Source organism: Kogia breviceps, chromosome X, assembly GCF_026419965.1.
Source record: "Kogia breviceps isolate mKogBre1 chromosome X, mKogBre1 haplotype 1, whole genome shotgun sequence".
Classification (NCBI taxonomy): domain Eukaryota; kingdom Metazoa; phylum Chordata; class Mammalia; order Artiodactyla; family Physeteridae; genus Kogia; species Kogia breviceps.
The window spans coordinates 44,400,388-44,416,168 of record NC_081330.1 but is presented as its reverse complement, the minus strand read 5'-3'; the positions used below and the strand labels follow the sequence as shown (position 1 = coordinate 44,416,168).

Genomic DNA, 15,781 nt, shown 5'->3' with positions numbered 1-15,781 from the left:
GATGGATGAGCTGTCTGAGGGAGCAGAGGGCCAAAGTCAGAGCCTTAGAAGACATCTATGCAGAAGAGGAACCAACAAGAAAAGAAGAGATCATTAGTGGTCAGCCATGTAGGAGGAGATTGGGGTAGCACCTATCAAATTACAGAAGCCACGAGGGAAGAGAATTTTAAGGAAGGGGAAGGGATAAGATATCTACTGTGTCAAATATTGGAAAGAAACAGATTGAGGGTATAAACAATATATTTGGCAAGAAGAAGGTAAATGGTGACCTTTGAAAAAACAGTTTCAATAGACAAATGATCAGAGTTTGGGGTTCCTCTCTGCTCCTTTCTAGCTACCTTCTACCTATCTTCTCACTGCCAAATTGTCCAGACCCACTGCCTCTCTGTCCCAACACCTGCTAACTCCCCAACTCCCTGCAGTCTCTTTCCCACTCACCCACAGATTTCCATGCTGAAATGACAGCCCTTGAAGATCAATCACAATTCTCTCCCCAAGCCCAAATCATATGGCCCCTTCTTGAGCTCAACCTCTCCCATCTCTCAGTAACAGTGAACACCATCCCTGTCTTCTCACTCTGTCCCCTTCCTTGGGCTCCACAACATTTCACTATTCTGGCCGTAGCTGAAGCCAAGAAAGGAGATGGGTTCTCTAGTGGTGACAAGAGGGAGCATGAGGCATGGATCTGAACTTTGAGTGACCCTGACCTGTCCCCTGAGCTTCTGGACCACATCTCCAATTACTGCTGGACACTTAAATTTGGAGATATCGAAAACTAAATTCTTCCCACGTCCCTGAAAAAGGCTTGACATATGGCCTTCAAACTTTTGATAATGATACCATCATTCTCTTAAAAATACCTTAATGGCACCTTTAATAGCCCCTTTTCCTCATCACCTCTCACCAGTCATGCACCAAGAATTGTCATTTGTTTATTAATCCATGGGATTAAAACTTTTATTACCTCGCACATTGATAATGACAATTGCCTCCTAATTGGATTCTCATGTTTCTCCCTTCCCCAAACCTAGTGGTCCACTGTGATCATTTCTAACAGAATTTGGTCTCAGTCTAGCTGCCCGGCCTAACAACTCATTACCCCTTCTCCCCACATGAAATCTATGAGTAGCCAGATTAGTAGAGCTCTACTCTGTTCCCTAACTGCTTTGGCCCATGCTGAACTATCCCTCATCCATTCATTATTTCATTCATTTATTCAATGACTATTTGTTGAGTACCTACTGTATACCTCTTCTGAAATAAATGTTTATTGTCTGGACCACTCGTTCGGCATTCATTATATACTGCCTCTTTGGTTTACTTTTTATTACCCTCAACAAAATAGCTACCTATTTAACAGAAGGAGCCACATATGACACCCCATAGAGCTATGTCAAAAGTAGATGCTCAAGAAATGTGTACTGGCTGGTTGGCATTCTGGGAGCAGAAGCCAGATTGTAGGAGACTGTAAATGGGAGAAGTAGATAGGAAAAAGCAACAGGTGCAGAAGGTACTTTCACGGGTGGGGGGAGGGTCCAACAGCCCTATGATTAATATTAATCTGCCTCATTGGTTATTTTTAAATGTGTATAAAGTCATTAAAAAAATAAACCACATGGTGGCCTTTGGCCTTGCGGTCAAGTGTCTCATGGCTATCTTTGGGACTTAGTCTCAGGGCATAAAACTAATTCTCTATGTTGAGGGGGGAGGGGTGGCCAGGAAAGTACAACCTGAGGTTCCAGCATTCCTTGTAAGGTCTTGTGACCTCATAATCCACAGCTCTACAACTGTAGTGTTTAAGAGACTTTCTGTAATTTGGGGATGGCATCTCCAGATGGCAGCAGCATTTTGTTGCTTGAGACGGGATGAGCCAGTGTGAGCCAGACACTGATTCAGGGAATATCATTCCCATTCCCAGGACTAGATATATTTTACACATGCATTTTCATTTGATTCTCAAAACAGTCCTATGAAACTGGTTTATTATCCCCACTTTACAGATCAGGAAACTAAGCTCAGGGAAGTTCAGTTTAGAGAATCATAGAGCTCAGGGGTGGCAGAGCAGGGATTTAAGCCCAGGTCTGTCTGACTTCAAAGCCATGCTTATTCCATCTCTTTCATAAAAAAGGTAACCCCCTTTTTTTTTGCAAAGAAGGTTTAAAAAAAAGAACCAAAAACAAGAGTTAACCAGTAAAAAGCAGATCAATATATTAGAGCAAAGTGTGCATGTACTTTGGTACCATTTTCACTAATCTTGAACTTTCTTTCATTCCCTTAAACTGACTCCTAGCTTGGAGTCAGAAACCGTTCTCTGAGGTATGTCCCAATCCTCTGGGCCACCACTTGCTCCCAGATTTCTACAGCTTTGGGCAAGCTGGTAACTCTGCCTAAGTTATCTGAAGGTAATCACGAAGAAGGCGCTTTCAATCCTGTTGTCAGCACATTGTTTTCTTTATATTCTCTAGAAAGAGATATGTGGATCACAGAGGCCACAGGCCTGAATTCAAATCCCAGCTCCTCCACCTTCCAGCAGTTTTGCCCCTGGACAAACACGTATTATGTGCCAGTCACTGTGCTATGTATCTTATAAATGTTATTTCATTTAAATACATTTCATGCTTGCTCTGGAGTGATAGGGGAAGACCTCTAAAACACATTGTTAAGTTTATTTTAAAAAGCATTGGTGGGAACAGTGGACGTAATATGCTACTCTATGTGATAAAGTGGAGGGGAAAATAAGATTCGCTTTATATGTGTAAAGAAACTATTAACAGTGTTTCCTGATGGGGGGACTTAGTGGGGGTAGGTGTGGGAGCAGGAGTGGGAGGGAAAATTTTACTGCATAACTTTTTACACTTTTGGGGTTTTGAAACATGTGGCTATAGTACCTAATCAAAAATGTAAATATATACTTCAAAACAGCAGCCTAACACGCTGCAATGACAGATATTGTAGTTAGAAAAAAAAATGGCTTTTAGAGCCAGACAAACCTGGGGTTCAAATCCCAGCTCTGTCCCTTACTTGCTGAGGGATCCTGGGCAAGTTACTTCCTCATCTGCAAAATAGGGATAAATACCTACATATTGTACCTTACATAGCTATTGGGAGAACTATATGAGATGATGGGAAAATGAAAATATAAAGCATGGTGACTCTAGCTACTCCACAATGACTAACAATTTTCCTACCACGTTCTTAGTTTCAATTTCCCATCAGTACTCTTTTGTTCAAGCCAATTATGAATCTCCATAACTGTATTGTCACCATTCCCATGTGGATGTATTTCTTCATCTCATCCACAACAATGGCATGAAAGGCATTGTCACATGCCTCACTGACTTCCACATAATGTTCCTACCATTTCCCCTGCTCTACTAGTCTGGTAACCATACCCAGAAAGGAAACAAGGTCAGTCTTGAATTACTTGTTTTTGGGGTCACTTGGAGATCACCACTTTTTCTCCTAACTGCTCATAAGCCTATGTTTAAACATTCTAGAACACTTGGCCATCAGTGCTGTCAGTCTCACCAGGCTATAGTTCCCAGAGGCTGCCTTCTTCTTCCTTCTGGGGCGCTAATGTACAGCATGGTGACTATAGTTAATAATTCTATGTTTCATAGTTGAAATTTACAGAGAGTACATCTTAAGTGTTCTCACTACAAAAAAAAATGGTAACTATGTGAAGTGATAGATGTGTTAATGAACTTGATTGCAGCAATCATTTCACAATGTATACATATATTAAAACATCACATTGTTCACCTTCAATATATACGATTTTATGTGTTGATTATACCTCAATAAATCTGGAAAAAAAGAACATTGGGATAGTGTTTTTGCTCTTTCCAGCCTTCCAACATGTTCTTTTTTTTTTCTTTTTGTAAACTGTTGTGCCTCGTGGTTCAAGTCTTTTTTTTTTCTTCCAGTTTTATTGAGATATAACTGACATACAGCACTGTATAAGTTTAAGGTGTACAGCATAATGATTTGACTTACATACATCATGAAATGATTATCACAATAAGTTTAGTGAATATCCATCATCTCATATAGATATAGCATTAAGGAAATAGAAAAAAATATTTTTCCTTGTGATGAGAACTCAGGATTTACTCTCTTACAGCTTTCACATATAACACTGTTCATTGTATTTATCATGTTGTACATTACATCCCTAGCACTTATTTATCTAACAACTGGAAGTTTGTACCTTCTGACCACCTTCATCCAATTCCCCCTCCCCCCACCCCCTGCCTCTGGTAATCACAAATCTGACATGTTCTCTTTATGCCAGTATTCCTCGAGGCCAGCAAATTTGGACTTATTTACAATAGCGAGACCCTCTATTACTGTCTCAGCATTTATCCTGAGGTATATATTTCCCTTTACTATTGCTTGCTTGTTCTATCCATTCCAATTTTATGTGTATTTTCCTTGACAGAATATGGGTGAAAAATAGGATGAGAGTGATTCGAGGTCCCGGCCTCGAATGTAAAGTCTTGATGATATGTGTTGTGACCATATAATCAACAGCTCTGCAACTGTAGTGCTTAAGAGACTTTCTGTCATTTGGAGATGGTGTCTCCAGATGGCAGCTGTGTGTCACAGCCACAGGCTCAAAGCTAACACTAGAAGCCACAAGGCTGTTGTGGCTTAAAGGCTAGTTTTCTCACTGTCATCTGTCTTCATTCTCCAGCTGCCCTCAAACAGAGACTCTAGCCTTTCTTTGTTACTTTAGCTCCTGTTGAGCTTTTTTTCAAAGCCCCCCTTTTGTTGTCTCTTAGGGTTTGGGAACCAAATTAGCTCATACGGGGCTTTAGCCTTCCCAGCCCCAGGCTAAGAAATCTGTGTCAGCCTATGTATGCATCCTTGGGCAGGTGGCCCTCTGCTTGTTTATATGTTCCCCTTTAAAATCTGAACCCACTGAAGAGTCATTTATTTTGTGTAGCAGATGAGGCATCTTTATGATAGCTTTATGATTTAACAGCCCTATTACCTTTTGTGCTCAGTATTGAACTGGGATTGGACTTTCATTCCTAAGCAGCCTACTTTGACGTGGCATTCCCTTCTTCTCTCTAGCTTACATCTTTGTGTTATTTTTAACAGTTATTGTAAATGTACACACTGTAAAAATTCACTCTTTTAGGTGTTTTGACAAATGCAAAGAGGTCACCAGTACCACAGTACCAAAAATTTGCCCAGGGCCGCCTCTTTGAGGTTATCCACCCCTCTACCCCTGACCTCTGGCTATCACTGATCTGTCCCAATATTTCTGCCTTATCCAGAATGTCACATACATGGACTCCTACAGCTTGCAGCCTTTTGATTCTGGCTTCTTTCATTTCACAAACTATATTGGAGATTCCTCCAAGTTGTTACATGTATCAGCACTGCCTTTTGTATGGATAAACCACAGTTAGTTTAAACATTCACCCTCAGAAGGACATTTGAGCTGTTTCCAGTGCTTGACAATTATGAATAGAATACTTTAAACATTTGTGTACAGGATTTTGTATGAACACGGGTTTTTATTTCACTTGGACAAATACCTTAAGTGGGACTGTGGAGTCACCTGGCAAGTGTACATTTACCTTTCTAAGAAACTACCAAATAATTTCCCAAAGTAGCTGCATCATTTTGTATTTCCCCCAGCGATGTATGAGAGTTCTAGTTTCTCTCTATCTTCACCAACACTTAGAATTGCCATTTTTTTGAAGTTTAGTCAGCCCAATGGGTGTATAAGGGTATCTTTTTGTAGTTTTTATTTAGTATTTCTCTGATGACTGATGATGCTGAACATCTTTTCGTGTGCTTATTTGCCATCACTATATACTCTTCAGTGGCATATCTGTTCATATCTAAAGCTCATATTCTAACTGGATTGTTTGATTTGTTTTACTGTTGAGTTTTCCAAGTTCTTTATATAGTCTAGATACTAGTCATTTGTCCGTATATGGTTTGCAAATATTTTCCCCCAGTTTGTGGTTTGTCTTTCATCTGTCGACAGTGCTTTCCACAGAACAAAAGTTTTTAACTTTGACAAAGTTCAGTTGCTTGATTTTTTTTCTTCTATGAATTGTGTTTTTGGTATCATGTCTATGACCTCTTTGCCTAGCCCTAAATCCTAAAGATTTTTCTCCTATTTTTTTCTAAAAGTTTTATAATTTTACTATTTTCTCTGAAGTCCATGAGCCATTTTGAGTTAATTTTTGTTTAAGGTATGAGACACTTAGGTCAAGGTTCTTTGCTTTGCTTTTCCTTTTTTTTTTTTTTTGTCCTATGGAAGTTCAATTGCTCCAGCATCATTTGTTCAAAAGGTTATCTTTCCTCTATTAAATTGCTTTTGTAACTTTGTCAAAAATCATTTCAGTATGTTTGTGTGAGTCTGTTTCGGGGCTCTCTGTTCTGTTCCATTGACCTATGTGTCTGTCCTTTCACCAATACCATGCTGTCTTGATTTCTGTACTTCTAGCTTACTTTTCTTCTATTGCTACAGTCCCCCGATGGTGTTATACATTAAATATCCAGGATGGAGAAGCCACATGCTACTCACCGAGAGGAGGAAATTATCACAGCAGCCTGGGCACTCGCTGTGAGCTCTCCTGTGACCGGGGCTTTCGACTGATTGGACGGAGGTCGGTGCAATGCCTGCCAAGCCGCCGTTGGTCTGGAACTGCCTACTGCAGGCGTAAGTGGTGCCTGTGCATGTTGACATGTGCGTATGAGAGAGGCTGGCCGGCCAGCCACCCAGGGTATATGCCTGGAGGTGTTACTCTGACCTCTGTCAAGTGCAAATTGAGAATCTTCCACAGGCTCCCAACAGGGTCTTTCCCCATCCTAACACTCTAGCTCATTTTCTCTCCCTGTGGTTATTGGTCAAGCAATAGGGGCATTAAGTAGCAACCAGCTCTTCTGGCTCAGGAGGTCGAGGAGTGCATGGAAGGCTTATGCCTGGGGCCTGATGTAGACTTGGGCCTTCCTCTGGAGCTCTGAGCATATGTGGTCTCAGACTCATTCCCACTTGTGGTAAACTGCTGTACTTCCTGACCTAAGGCCTTAGAAGGCCTTGGCAATGAAACTATAAGACATCCACTAGTCTTCATTTTCTTCTGAAAGTCAAGAAGAACCCTTAAGGCTGGAATGTGGGTGTGCTAATACACACGTTTCACATCATGTCCCCCTTAGCTCTCAAATCCCTACCTCTTATTCAAGCCCTACAGCCTACCCCATTTTGGCAGCTGAGCTTTGTCTGTCCCTATGTCCATCACTGAATGTCATTTGTAGAACACCCACGTGTGCGGGGCCCTGTATTGGTCACTTCAGGAGCCAATTCCTCAGTTACCAGGCTGCTTATAGACTAATGGGATGGAAACACAAATGTGTACACGTGAATGGAGTGTAAGGGGATGCCGAATGCTGAGCATTCAGAGAGAAATGGGGTTGGTCAGAGAAGATGCTGTGGAGGACAGGAGAAGCTTGATAGCCAGAAAGAGGGAAGCTACCATGCCCCTCTAGGTGACTGTAATGCATTTGTTTTAGGACTTAGACACCATCATTTCCAAAATGAATTTGAATTGGCCTTACAAATAAGTCTACAATGAACATAAAACTTAAGATAAGTCTACAAATGAACATAAAACCAGTTAAAAATGGAGATGTACAGATTTCCAGGTGCCTAGAATGAGTTAATTACTATATTTAAACACTGAATCTGGCTGTGTCCTTCTTCATAAGAGACACAAGGGCAAACACTTTGGATCTATCATTTTCACTGTCATATAAATACTAAGAAAACAAATTCAGCTGAAAAGACAAACCTTGTTTTTGGACCTGATTTCAAGGAGGTCATTTTTGCCTAGGTCTTTATATAAAGGAGACTGGAAAAAATAAAAGGCAATCATCCTCAAGTCTGGCTTGACCAAGAAGCAAAACAAACATAGCTCATAGAATCTTTATTCAAAGCTCCAATAATTGAAGTTAAGGAGTGTTAGAACTTAGACAACCTAAAGGAAGATATGGCTGGCCTACTTCTTTCAGGTATCAGGTATTTCAAACTAGACTTTGGCAAGCACAGGCTCACAATCAATTCATGGGCGCTGTCTCCGCTTCTGGCACGCGTGATGTCTAAAGCACACTGGCTCATCTTTAAGCAAATGCCACTAAAGCTGGCCCTCCAGGCACTGACCTGACTTGTATTCTCACTGGCACAGAGGGCTAGCCTGCCTGTAAGTGAGCCTCAGCTGAGGAGTGCTTGTGGTAGTACCAACATTATACTCAAAAAAGGAGCCTTAAATTTGTTCAAGGGTATCTAGCATTTGAGGAACAAGAGAGGAAAACTATCAGCTGCTGAGGCTCTGAATAAGCCCAGAGGTTTATATGCATTGTCTCTTTAATCAGCACAATAATCCTACTTCATGGGATACACATTTTAGTGACGAAGACACTGAGGCTTGGAGAGATGAGGTAACTTGCTCAGGTCACAGAGCTAGTAAGTGGTGGAGCTGGGATCCAAACTCAGGTGGTTTCTCAGATCCATGCACTTGGATGAGTAATTTACTTCTTTGAGACCACCACCCCAACCCCACCCACCAAGAGCAGTACCATACTTCACAATATCAAAATAAGAAGGCAATTAGGAAAAAGAGGCAATTAGGCACAAAAATGTCAGGGCAGTTTGGTGTAGGGTTTTCTGTATTTTCTGCTGTTTCCAATACGGTTCTCCCTGTGCTAGATGCCCAGGCATCACCTCCACATAACCCCACAGGCCACTGAACTTGCCACTTCATTTTCTCTTAGAGATGAGATGCCATGCATTGCCATTCATCACGAGTGGCACCTACACATGCACCAATGGGGTGCTTCTTGACTCTCGCTGTGACTACAGCTGTTCCAGTGGCTACCACCTAGAAGGTGACCGCAGCCGAATCTGCATGGAAGATGGGCGATGGAGTGGAGGCGAGCCCGTATGTGTAGGTAAATGCTGGTCGCTCCCAGCTGTCCTGATGCAAAGAGCCAGCCTGGCATTATGTCCACCACATAAGGCATTCCTGCTCGCTGCAAGGATGGTACCCTGGGCATGGGCTTAACAAAGTGATCACTTCCCGTGGAGCTGGGCCTCCCCAGTTTTGTTGAGCATCTTGAACTGAGAGTGCATCTTTTACCTACCCAGTCGTGTGGTATTGTTTCTATGGGTTCCCTCCAGGGAAGGCAGGGGACCCACGAGTCAGCACTTGATTTCTGACCTTGGCAGACATAGATCCCCCCAAGATCCGCTGTCCCCACTCCCGTGAGAAGATGGCAGAGCCAGAAAAACTGACTGCTCGAGTATACTGGGACCCACCCCTGGTGAAAGATTCTGCTGATGGCACCATCACCAGGTGAGTAATGGATGCCTCCTATGCCTCTCACCAGCTTCTCTCAGGCACTCAGGCTGCCCACACTGAACCGCACAGACTGAGGGTACAGTGATAATATGCCCCAGACCTCAGTTCTAAGAGTCACTTTCCTCAGTGGCTCTCTCACTTTGTCCCATGCAGGGTGACACTTCGGGGCCCTGAGCCTGGCTCTCACTTTCCCGAAGGAGAGCACGTCATTCGTTATACTGCCTACGACCGAGCCTACAACCGGGCCAGCTGCAAGTTCATTGTAAAAGTACAAGGTTAGAAAGAAGTCTTCCATTTCTGCATTGCTTATTATTCCTGCTCTTCCCTTACCCTCCAGATGCCCATCACAACCCTCTCCTCTCTGTGCCTGAAACAGACACTGCATGTATATTGGGAGATGGGAAAAATAAGTCCACTAAACAGGTCATTCAGGAAGCCCGCATGACATGTGCATACACATGTTTCAGAAACTCTGTTTCCCAACAAGACTTTCTCACTCTCCTAAATCTACATAAAATCCACAAAGGTACTCTTATCCATTTCTTTTCTTGGCCTTCAAATTAATGACTAAAGCTAATCAGCCTTCATTCTCCATCTTCCTCCTCTGCTGAAATTGGTGGTGTTGGCTGCCCGATTCTTGCTTTTTGTTTTGTTTTGTTTTCATCATAAAATTAATTCATGCTCACTGTTGAACATATGGGAAATAAAGAGATAGATAAAGGGGAAAAAACCTATTACTCTATCATCCAGAGGCAATTGTTGTTAATCTTTTGGTATTTTCCTTCCAGTCTTTTATTCACACATACTTTTAAAAATATATAATTGAGATCATACTGCATATCCAGTCTTATGTCCTCCTTTTTTACTTTTCATTATAACACGAGTAATGTTCTCATGTTCTTTAAAGTTTCTTCAGAAGTATTTTAATGACAGTATAATAATCTGCTTCTAAGAATATATCATACTTTGCTTAACACTTCTCCCACTGATGGATATTTAAGTCTCCTCCAATTTCTTTTTGATAGTAAAAGTAATTTGTAAGGTAGTCATCTTTATGCGGGGTGTCCCCAAAGTCTGAAAACAAAAATGGCAATTTCTTTTTACAGATTGATAGTCTTTTGATGACAATATGTATACCCACCTGTGCTTCCACATTTTATGAACACCTTTGTCTACATTTCAAATTTAATTCTGTAAGGAAGGAAAATTCTGGCTCTAGCTCTGGCCATTGGAAACACAGACAAGTCATTCATTCTGATCATTCTGGGTCTGCTGATCTAGAAAACCCAAGATAGGCAGCCTCTTAGCCTTTTTTTTTTTTCTAAAAGAGATAACATAGCCCCTAACTTGAACTCCTCCCTGATAGTGAGACGCTGCCCAACTCTGAAACCACCACAGCATGGCTACCTCACCTGCACCTCAGCGGGGGACAACTATGGTGCCACCTGTGAATACCACTGTGATGGAGGGTATGAGCGCCAAGGGACCCCCTCCCGGGTGTGCCAGTCCAGCCGCCAGTGGTCAGGATCACCACCTATCTGTGCTCGTGAGTGAAACTAGGAAATGGGGAGAGTGGACATATTGATCAGGGCTACTTTGGGGGATCTCCCAATGTCTATGACTCAGGGGCCAAGAGCAATGTATCTGATGTGGGAATGGGGGATTCTGAGATGTTTCAGGACCAGTGTTCTCCCTTAGCATACTCCACCTCCAAGAAAAAGGGTTTAAAATCTCCAAGTGTTCTTTCAGGATTTCCCCCAAGGAAAGTAGAGAATGGGCTTGAGGACACGGGGAGGGGGAAGGGTAAGCTGGGACGAAGTGAGAGAGTGGCATGGACATATATACACTACCAAATGTAAAACAGATAGCTAGTGGGAAGCAGCCACATGGCACAGGGAGATCAGCTCTGTGCTTTGTGACCACCTAGAGGGGTGGGATAGGGAGCGTGGGAGGGAGGGAGACACAAGAGGGAAGAGATATGGGAACATATGTATATGTATAACTGATACACTTTGTTGTAAAGCAGAAAATAACACACCATTGTAAAGCAATTATACTCCAATAAAGATGTTAAGAAAGCGAGAAACAACCAAAAAAGGTTAACCCAAAAGGCTGGAACACCTCAGGATGTTGTTATCCATGCTGGGATGAAGGAGCAGGCCATCCTCTGACTGGCCATGTGCTTCTGCCCTAGCTATGAAGATTAATGTCAATGTCAACTCGGCTGCTGGCCTTCTGGATCAGTTCTATGAGAAACGGCGACTCCTCATCATCTCGGCTCCTGATCCCTCCAACCGATATTATAAAATGCAGATCTCTATGCTACAGGTGAGAGCCACTCCTCTAATCAGGGCTTAGCTTCTTTGCATTCCCCCTACCCCACTCTGTTACCCTCCTACCTCTTCTCAAAGACTTGCTCTTTCTGCAGCACAAATGCTACTTCTTCAGACTCTGTGGACAACATTTGATCAGTTTTACTGTAGACAAATTTAGCACATTTTAAAAACTGCTGTTTTTACTGAAAAGACAGTGAGGTCACTGGAATGGTGGGTTACAGGAGGCTTGGTGAAGCATGAGAAGGCTGTGTGGCAAAACACTCTGGAGAGACTTGTAAGATGTATGATCACATGTAAATGTGGGGAATTAATTATGTTTATATTTTCAAGGAATAATAGCACTAACAGACAGTAAGTGATATATAAGGACCAGGTATACAAGTATGTGCTTTACACATATTCACTTAATTCTCACAGCAACCCTTATGAAATAGGTACCATTACTATCCCCATTTTTTAGGTAAGGAAACTGAGGCATAGAGCGGTTAATGATTTGCCCAAAATCACTAGTTAGTAAGTGGCCGAGCCAGGACCGAACCCAGGCAGTCTGATTCCAGGATCTGTGCTCTTAACCATGACTAATAGCAGACGAGAAGGAAAAGTGTTGTGATATTGCAAAGTAATATGAGGGAATTGCATGAGGATTTTTAACATTCTACTAGATATCTAGTTAAAGCCACTTGTGGGGGAAGGAGAAGTGGAAAAGACAGAATAGATCTGACCATTGGGACTTGTGAAAGGAATAGACCAGATTTGATCACTATGTTGTACACCTGAAACTTATATAATATATAATATTGCAAATCAAATATTGTAAATATTTGATCAATATTTATATTGATTATATTTATATAAATATTATAAATCAAATCAGTAAAAAAGAGAAAAATAATATAATGATAAAAATAAAGAATAGACTAGGCTCTTGAAGAGAATTCAAGTTCTGCTGACAAGACTTGGAGAACCAGCTCTGATAAGCTGAAAGGGGCTGGATACCCAGGTAAAAGAATAAGTTATTTAGGGGGTATCTAAAAGTTGAATCTTACAAGTTTCCAAGTCGATATTCAGAGGCCCAGGATGAAAGCAGCTGTATCAAGAGAATGACTGGGTATCTAGACCAAAAAGGACCTAGTTCCTCCAGGGATCCCAAAAAGGCAGACAAAGGCAATACCTCAGCTTGAGCAGAAAGCAAGAACAAGAACAGAAACCAGCCAGGGAGGACTGTGACTTTGAGGGCGAGGTCTAGAGGAATAGCTCAAAGATTAAACAAGAGGTGGGCACCAGGCAGTGCTCACTGCTGCTTTAAACCTCCCCCCAGGTAACTGGCTAAGAGGCGCCCCTGCTGTATGAGGCAGGACAAAGAGCCTGGGTAGGGTTACAGGGTGTCCTGCCCAGTGCAGAGGAACGTGAGAAAGGGTAACGGAAAGAGCACTGGCACCATTTTGGAGAAATTCTGGAGACTGAGAGAAGGCCATGGCCATGTAGCCTAGTGGTAAGGAGCACACACTTGGGGCAGGCAGCCTCGGCCCTTATTTTGAATTTTGGCTCAGCATCTTATTGTCATGCAAGTGTGGGCAAGTTACTTTCTCCTCTACAGAATAAGAATGATACCACGTACCCTGTTAGGGGTGTTGTGAGGATTAAATTCAATTATTCCCGCGAAGCATTATGTATGTGTGTTCGATGAACAATAGTCATTGTTATCCTATCACAATGGCTATCCATTAAGAACCTATGTAGCTTCCAGTTATAAAATAAATAAGTCCTGGGGATGTGATGTACAGCACAGTGACTATAGTTATATCGTATGTTTGAAAATTGCTAAGAAAGTAGATCTTAACAGTTCTCATTGCAAGAAAACAATTGGGACTATGTGTGGCGATGAATGTTAACTGGACTTATTGTGGTGATCATTTTGTAATATAGACAAATATCAAATCATTATATTGTACACCTGAAACTAATATAATGTTATATGTCAAATAATATCTCAATTTTAAAAAGAACCTATGTATTTAAAAACCTATGCAAAACGAAGCAAGGAGACATGATGTTCCTGCAATTTATCAATTACATTTCTCTTTTCTACCCCACCTGGTGTGACCAGTGTCCCACGCTTCATTAGAATAAAGGAAACACTGTTAGGGCAAGTGCTTCAGGAATGACAGAGGGAAGAGGTCGTAGACCCCCTGGTGTGATGGTTGGGGAAGAAGCCCCTCCTTTCCCACACTGCATCGACGTGGTCCCAGGAGGAATCAGCTAAGTAGCCTTAGGTTTGAGTCTGATAGCCTATTCCAGAAAACCTTCTTCTCTCCCCTTCCAGCAATCCATCTGCGGACTGGATCTGCGGCACGTGACCATAATTGAGCTGGTGGGGCAGCCACCTCAGGAAGTGGGGCGCATCCGGGATCAACAGCTGTCAGCCAGCATCATCGAGGAGCTCAGGTCCAGGCTGGGAGGCCACAGGGAAGGGCTGGGCGGAAACTCTAGGCAGATCATTGGCCACCGGAGGGTTGTGGGACAATCAGCAGACACTACTCTCTTGGGGAATTCCTTGTGTTTGAACTCTGGATGTATTAGGTAAGGTCAGAGAGTGGCAGGGTGTCAGAATGAAATTGGGGGTTGGGCAGTGCTTAAAATACAGATGACCACCCCAAACCACCTCAGGACTGTGCTTTTAGGAGGCACCTCAGGTGACTCTGAAGCACAGCCAGGGCTGAGACACAGACCCAGACATGACTCAGATAAGCCTCTGATCCTGTTGCCTTATGGCCTTATCCCTTTGCCCTCAGTCTCCAAAGGAGCAAAACACATTTTAGGCACTGAAATCTGAATCATACCCATCTGCCCCTGGGGGGAGAGAAGACCATAGGCAACAGGTGGCAGAAGTTGACTTTTCTCATTATCTATCTATTATCACCCTTCCAAATGCCTCCACGTATACTCAGAGCCAATAAAGCCATCACTGATCTCTGTTCTATAAACTAATACCTGCCCCTAGGGCTCAGTCTCAGTAGGAACAGAAAGATTCAGTGCCAGATAGAAGAGAGACTGGGAAACACTCAGAGGAAGGAGACTGCAGACTTGGTGATATTGCTCAACTTCAAGGCTGACCAGGTGACATTCATCAACCTCAGGGCTGCCATGTTTGGTTGTGCACGCTGTGCCCAGCCCAACTCTAGGAAACACTAGTCGCAGCATAGTGCATGTGACCAGTGCTCCCTGGAGTTATTCCATGCAGCCTGCATTGCTGTATGTGGTAGCCCTGCTTAAGGGGGCCTGTGAGGCAAACACAGCTTGGTAATAACAAAACTGTTCCATCTGGGGTGAGGAAGGGACAGCTTAACAGAGCTAGACACGTAGGGGCAGCAAGACTCGGGTCTGAGCAGAGAAAAACAAAGGGACTTGAGACAGGTAGTGGAAGGGATGGGGCCAAGGGTTTGGGTGGGGAAAAAATTAGTCCATCAGTGGAGCTGTGAAAGGTCAGAGGGTAGTAGAACCTGGTGGGATGACGCCAAGACAAGGTCTCAGACCTCCCTGGGCTCTTCTCTCTAGACAATTTCAGCACCTCACTCGCTCCTACTTCAACATGGTGTTGATTGACAAGCAGGGAATTGACCGGGAACGCTACATGGAACCTGTCACTCCCGAGGAAATCTTCACGTTCATTGATGACTATCTACTGAGCAACCAGGAGCTGACCCAGCGCCAGATGCAAAGGGACATATGCGAGTGAACTTGAGCCAGGGTATGGTTGATGTCAAGGGGAAAGGTCCCATAGTCAGCCAAAACTGGGGCCTAATAAAAGGAGAAAATGCTTTTCCACAGCTCTAGGGACAGGACTCTGAGGTGGGTGAGGTTTCCTGATCCTGGGACATTTCCAGGCAACTTTTTAGGGCTGTGGAATAGTTTCCTTAAGCAAGGAGCATAAGAAGCTAGGGAGGGACAGAGGACAGGCCCTGGGCAGCAGGTTGTGGACAGAAAGTCTTGCTTTCCTAAACTGGGCTTCTGCCCAGCTCTCCAAAGTCTTCCAGATAAGTAAATTCTAAATTCATTCACTAA

At 43.0% G+C, this 15,781-nt stretch overlaps 1 protein-coding gene across 2 annotated transcripts in view; it reads left to right on the top strand.

The window, feature by feature from the left end:
• Positions 1–15,781, top strand: part of SRPX2 (sushi repeat containing protein X-linked 2) — a 23,861-nt gene extending 8,080 nt beyond the window's left edge. For both annotated transcript variants that reach the window (XM_059051049.2, XM_067023656.1), the window contains 8 exons: positions 6,497–6,688; positions 8,797–8,973; positions 9,251–9,377; positions 9,537–9,658; positions 10,750–10,929; positions 11,578–11,711; positions 14,043–14,164; positions 15,275–15,781. In XM_059051049.2, coding sequence (XP_058907032.1) covers positions 6,497–6,688; positions 8,797–8,973; positions 9,251–9,377; positions 9,537–9,658; positions 10,750–10,929; positions 11,578–11,711; positions 14,043–14,164; positions 15,275–15,455 — 1,235 coding nt within the window. In that variant the 3' untranslated portion in view covers positions 15,456–15,781. The remainder of the gene's footprint in view (positions 1–6,496; positions 6,689–8,796; positions 8,974–9,250; positions 9,378–9,536; positions 9,659–10,749; positions 10,930–11,577; positions 11,712–14,042; positions 14,165–15,274) is intronic.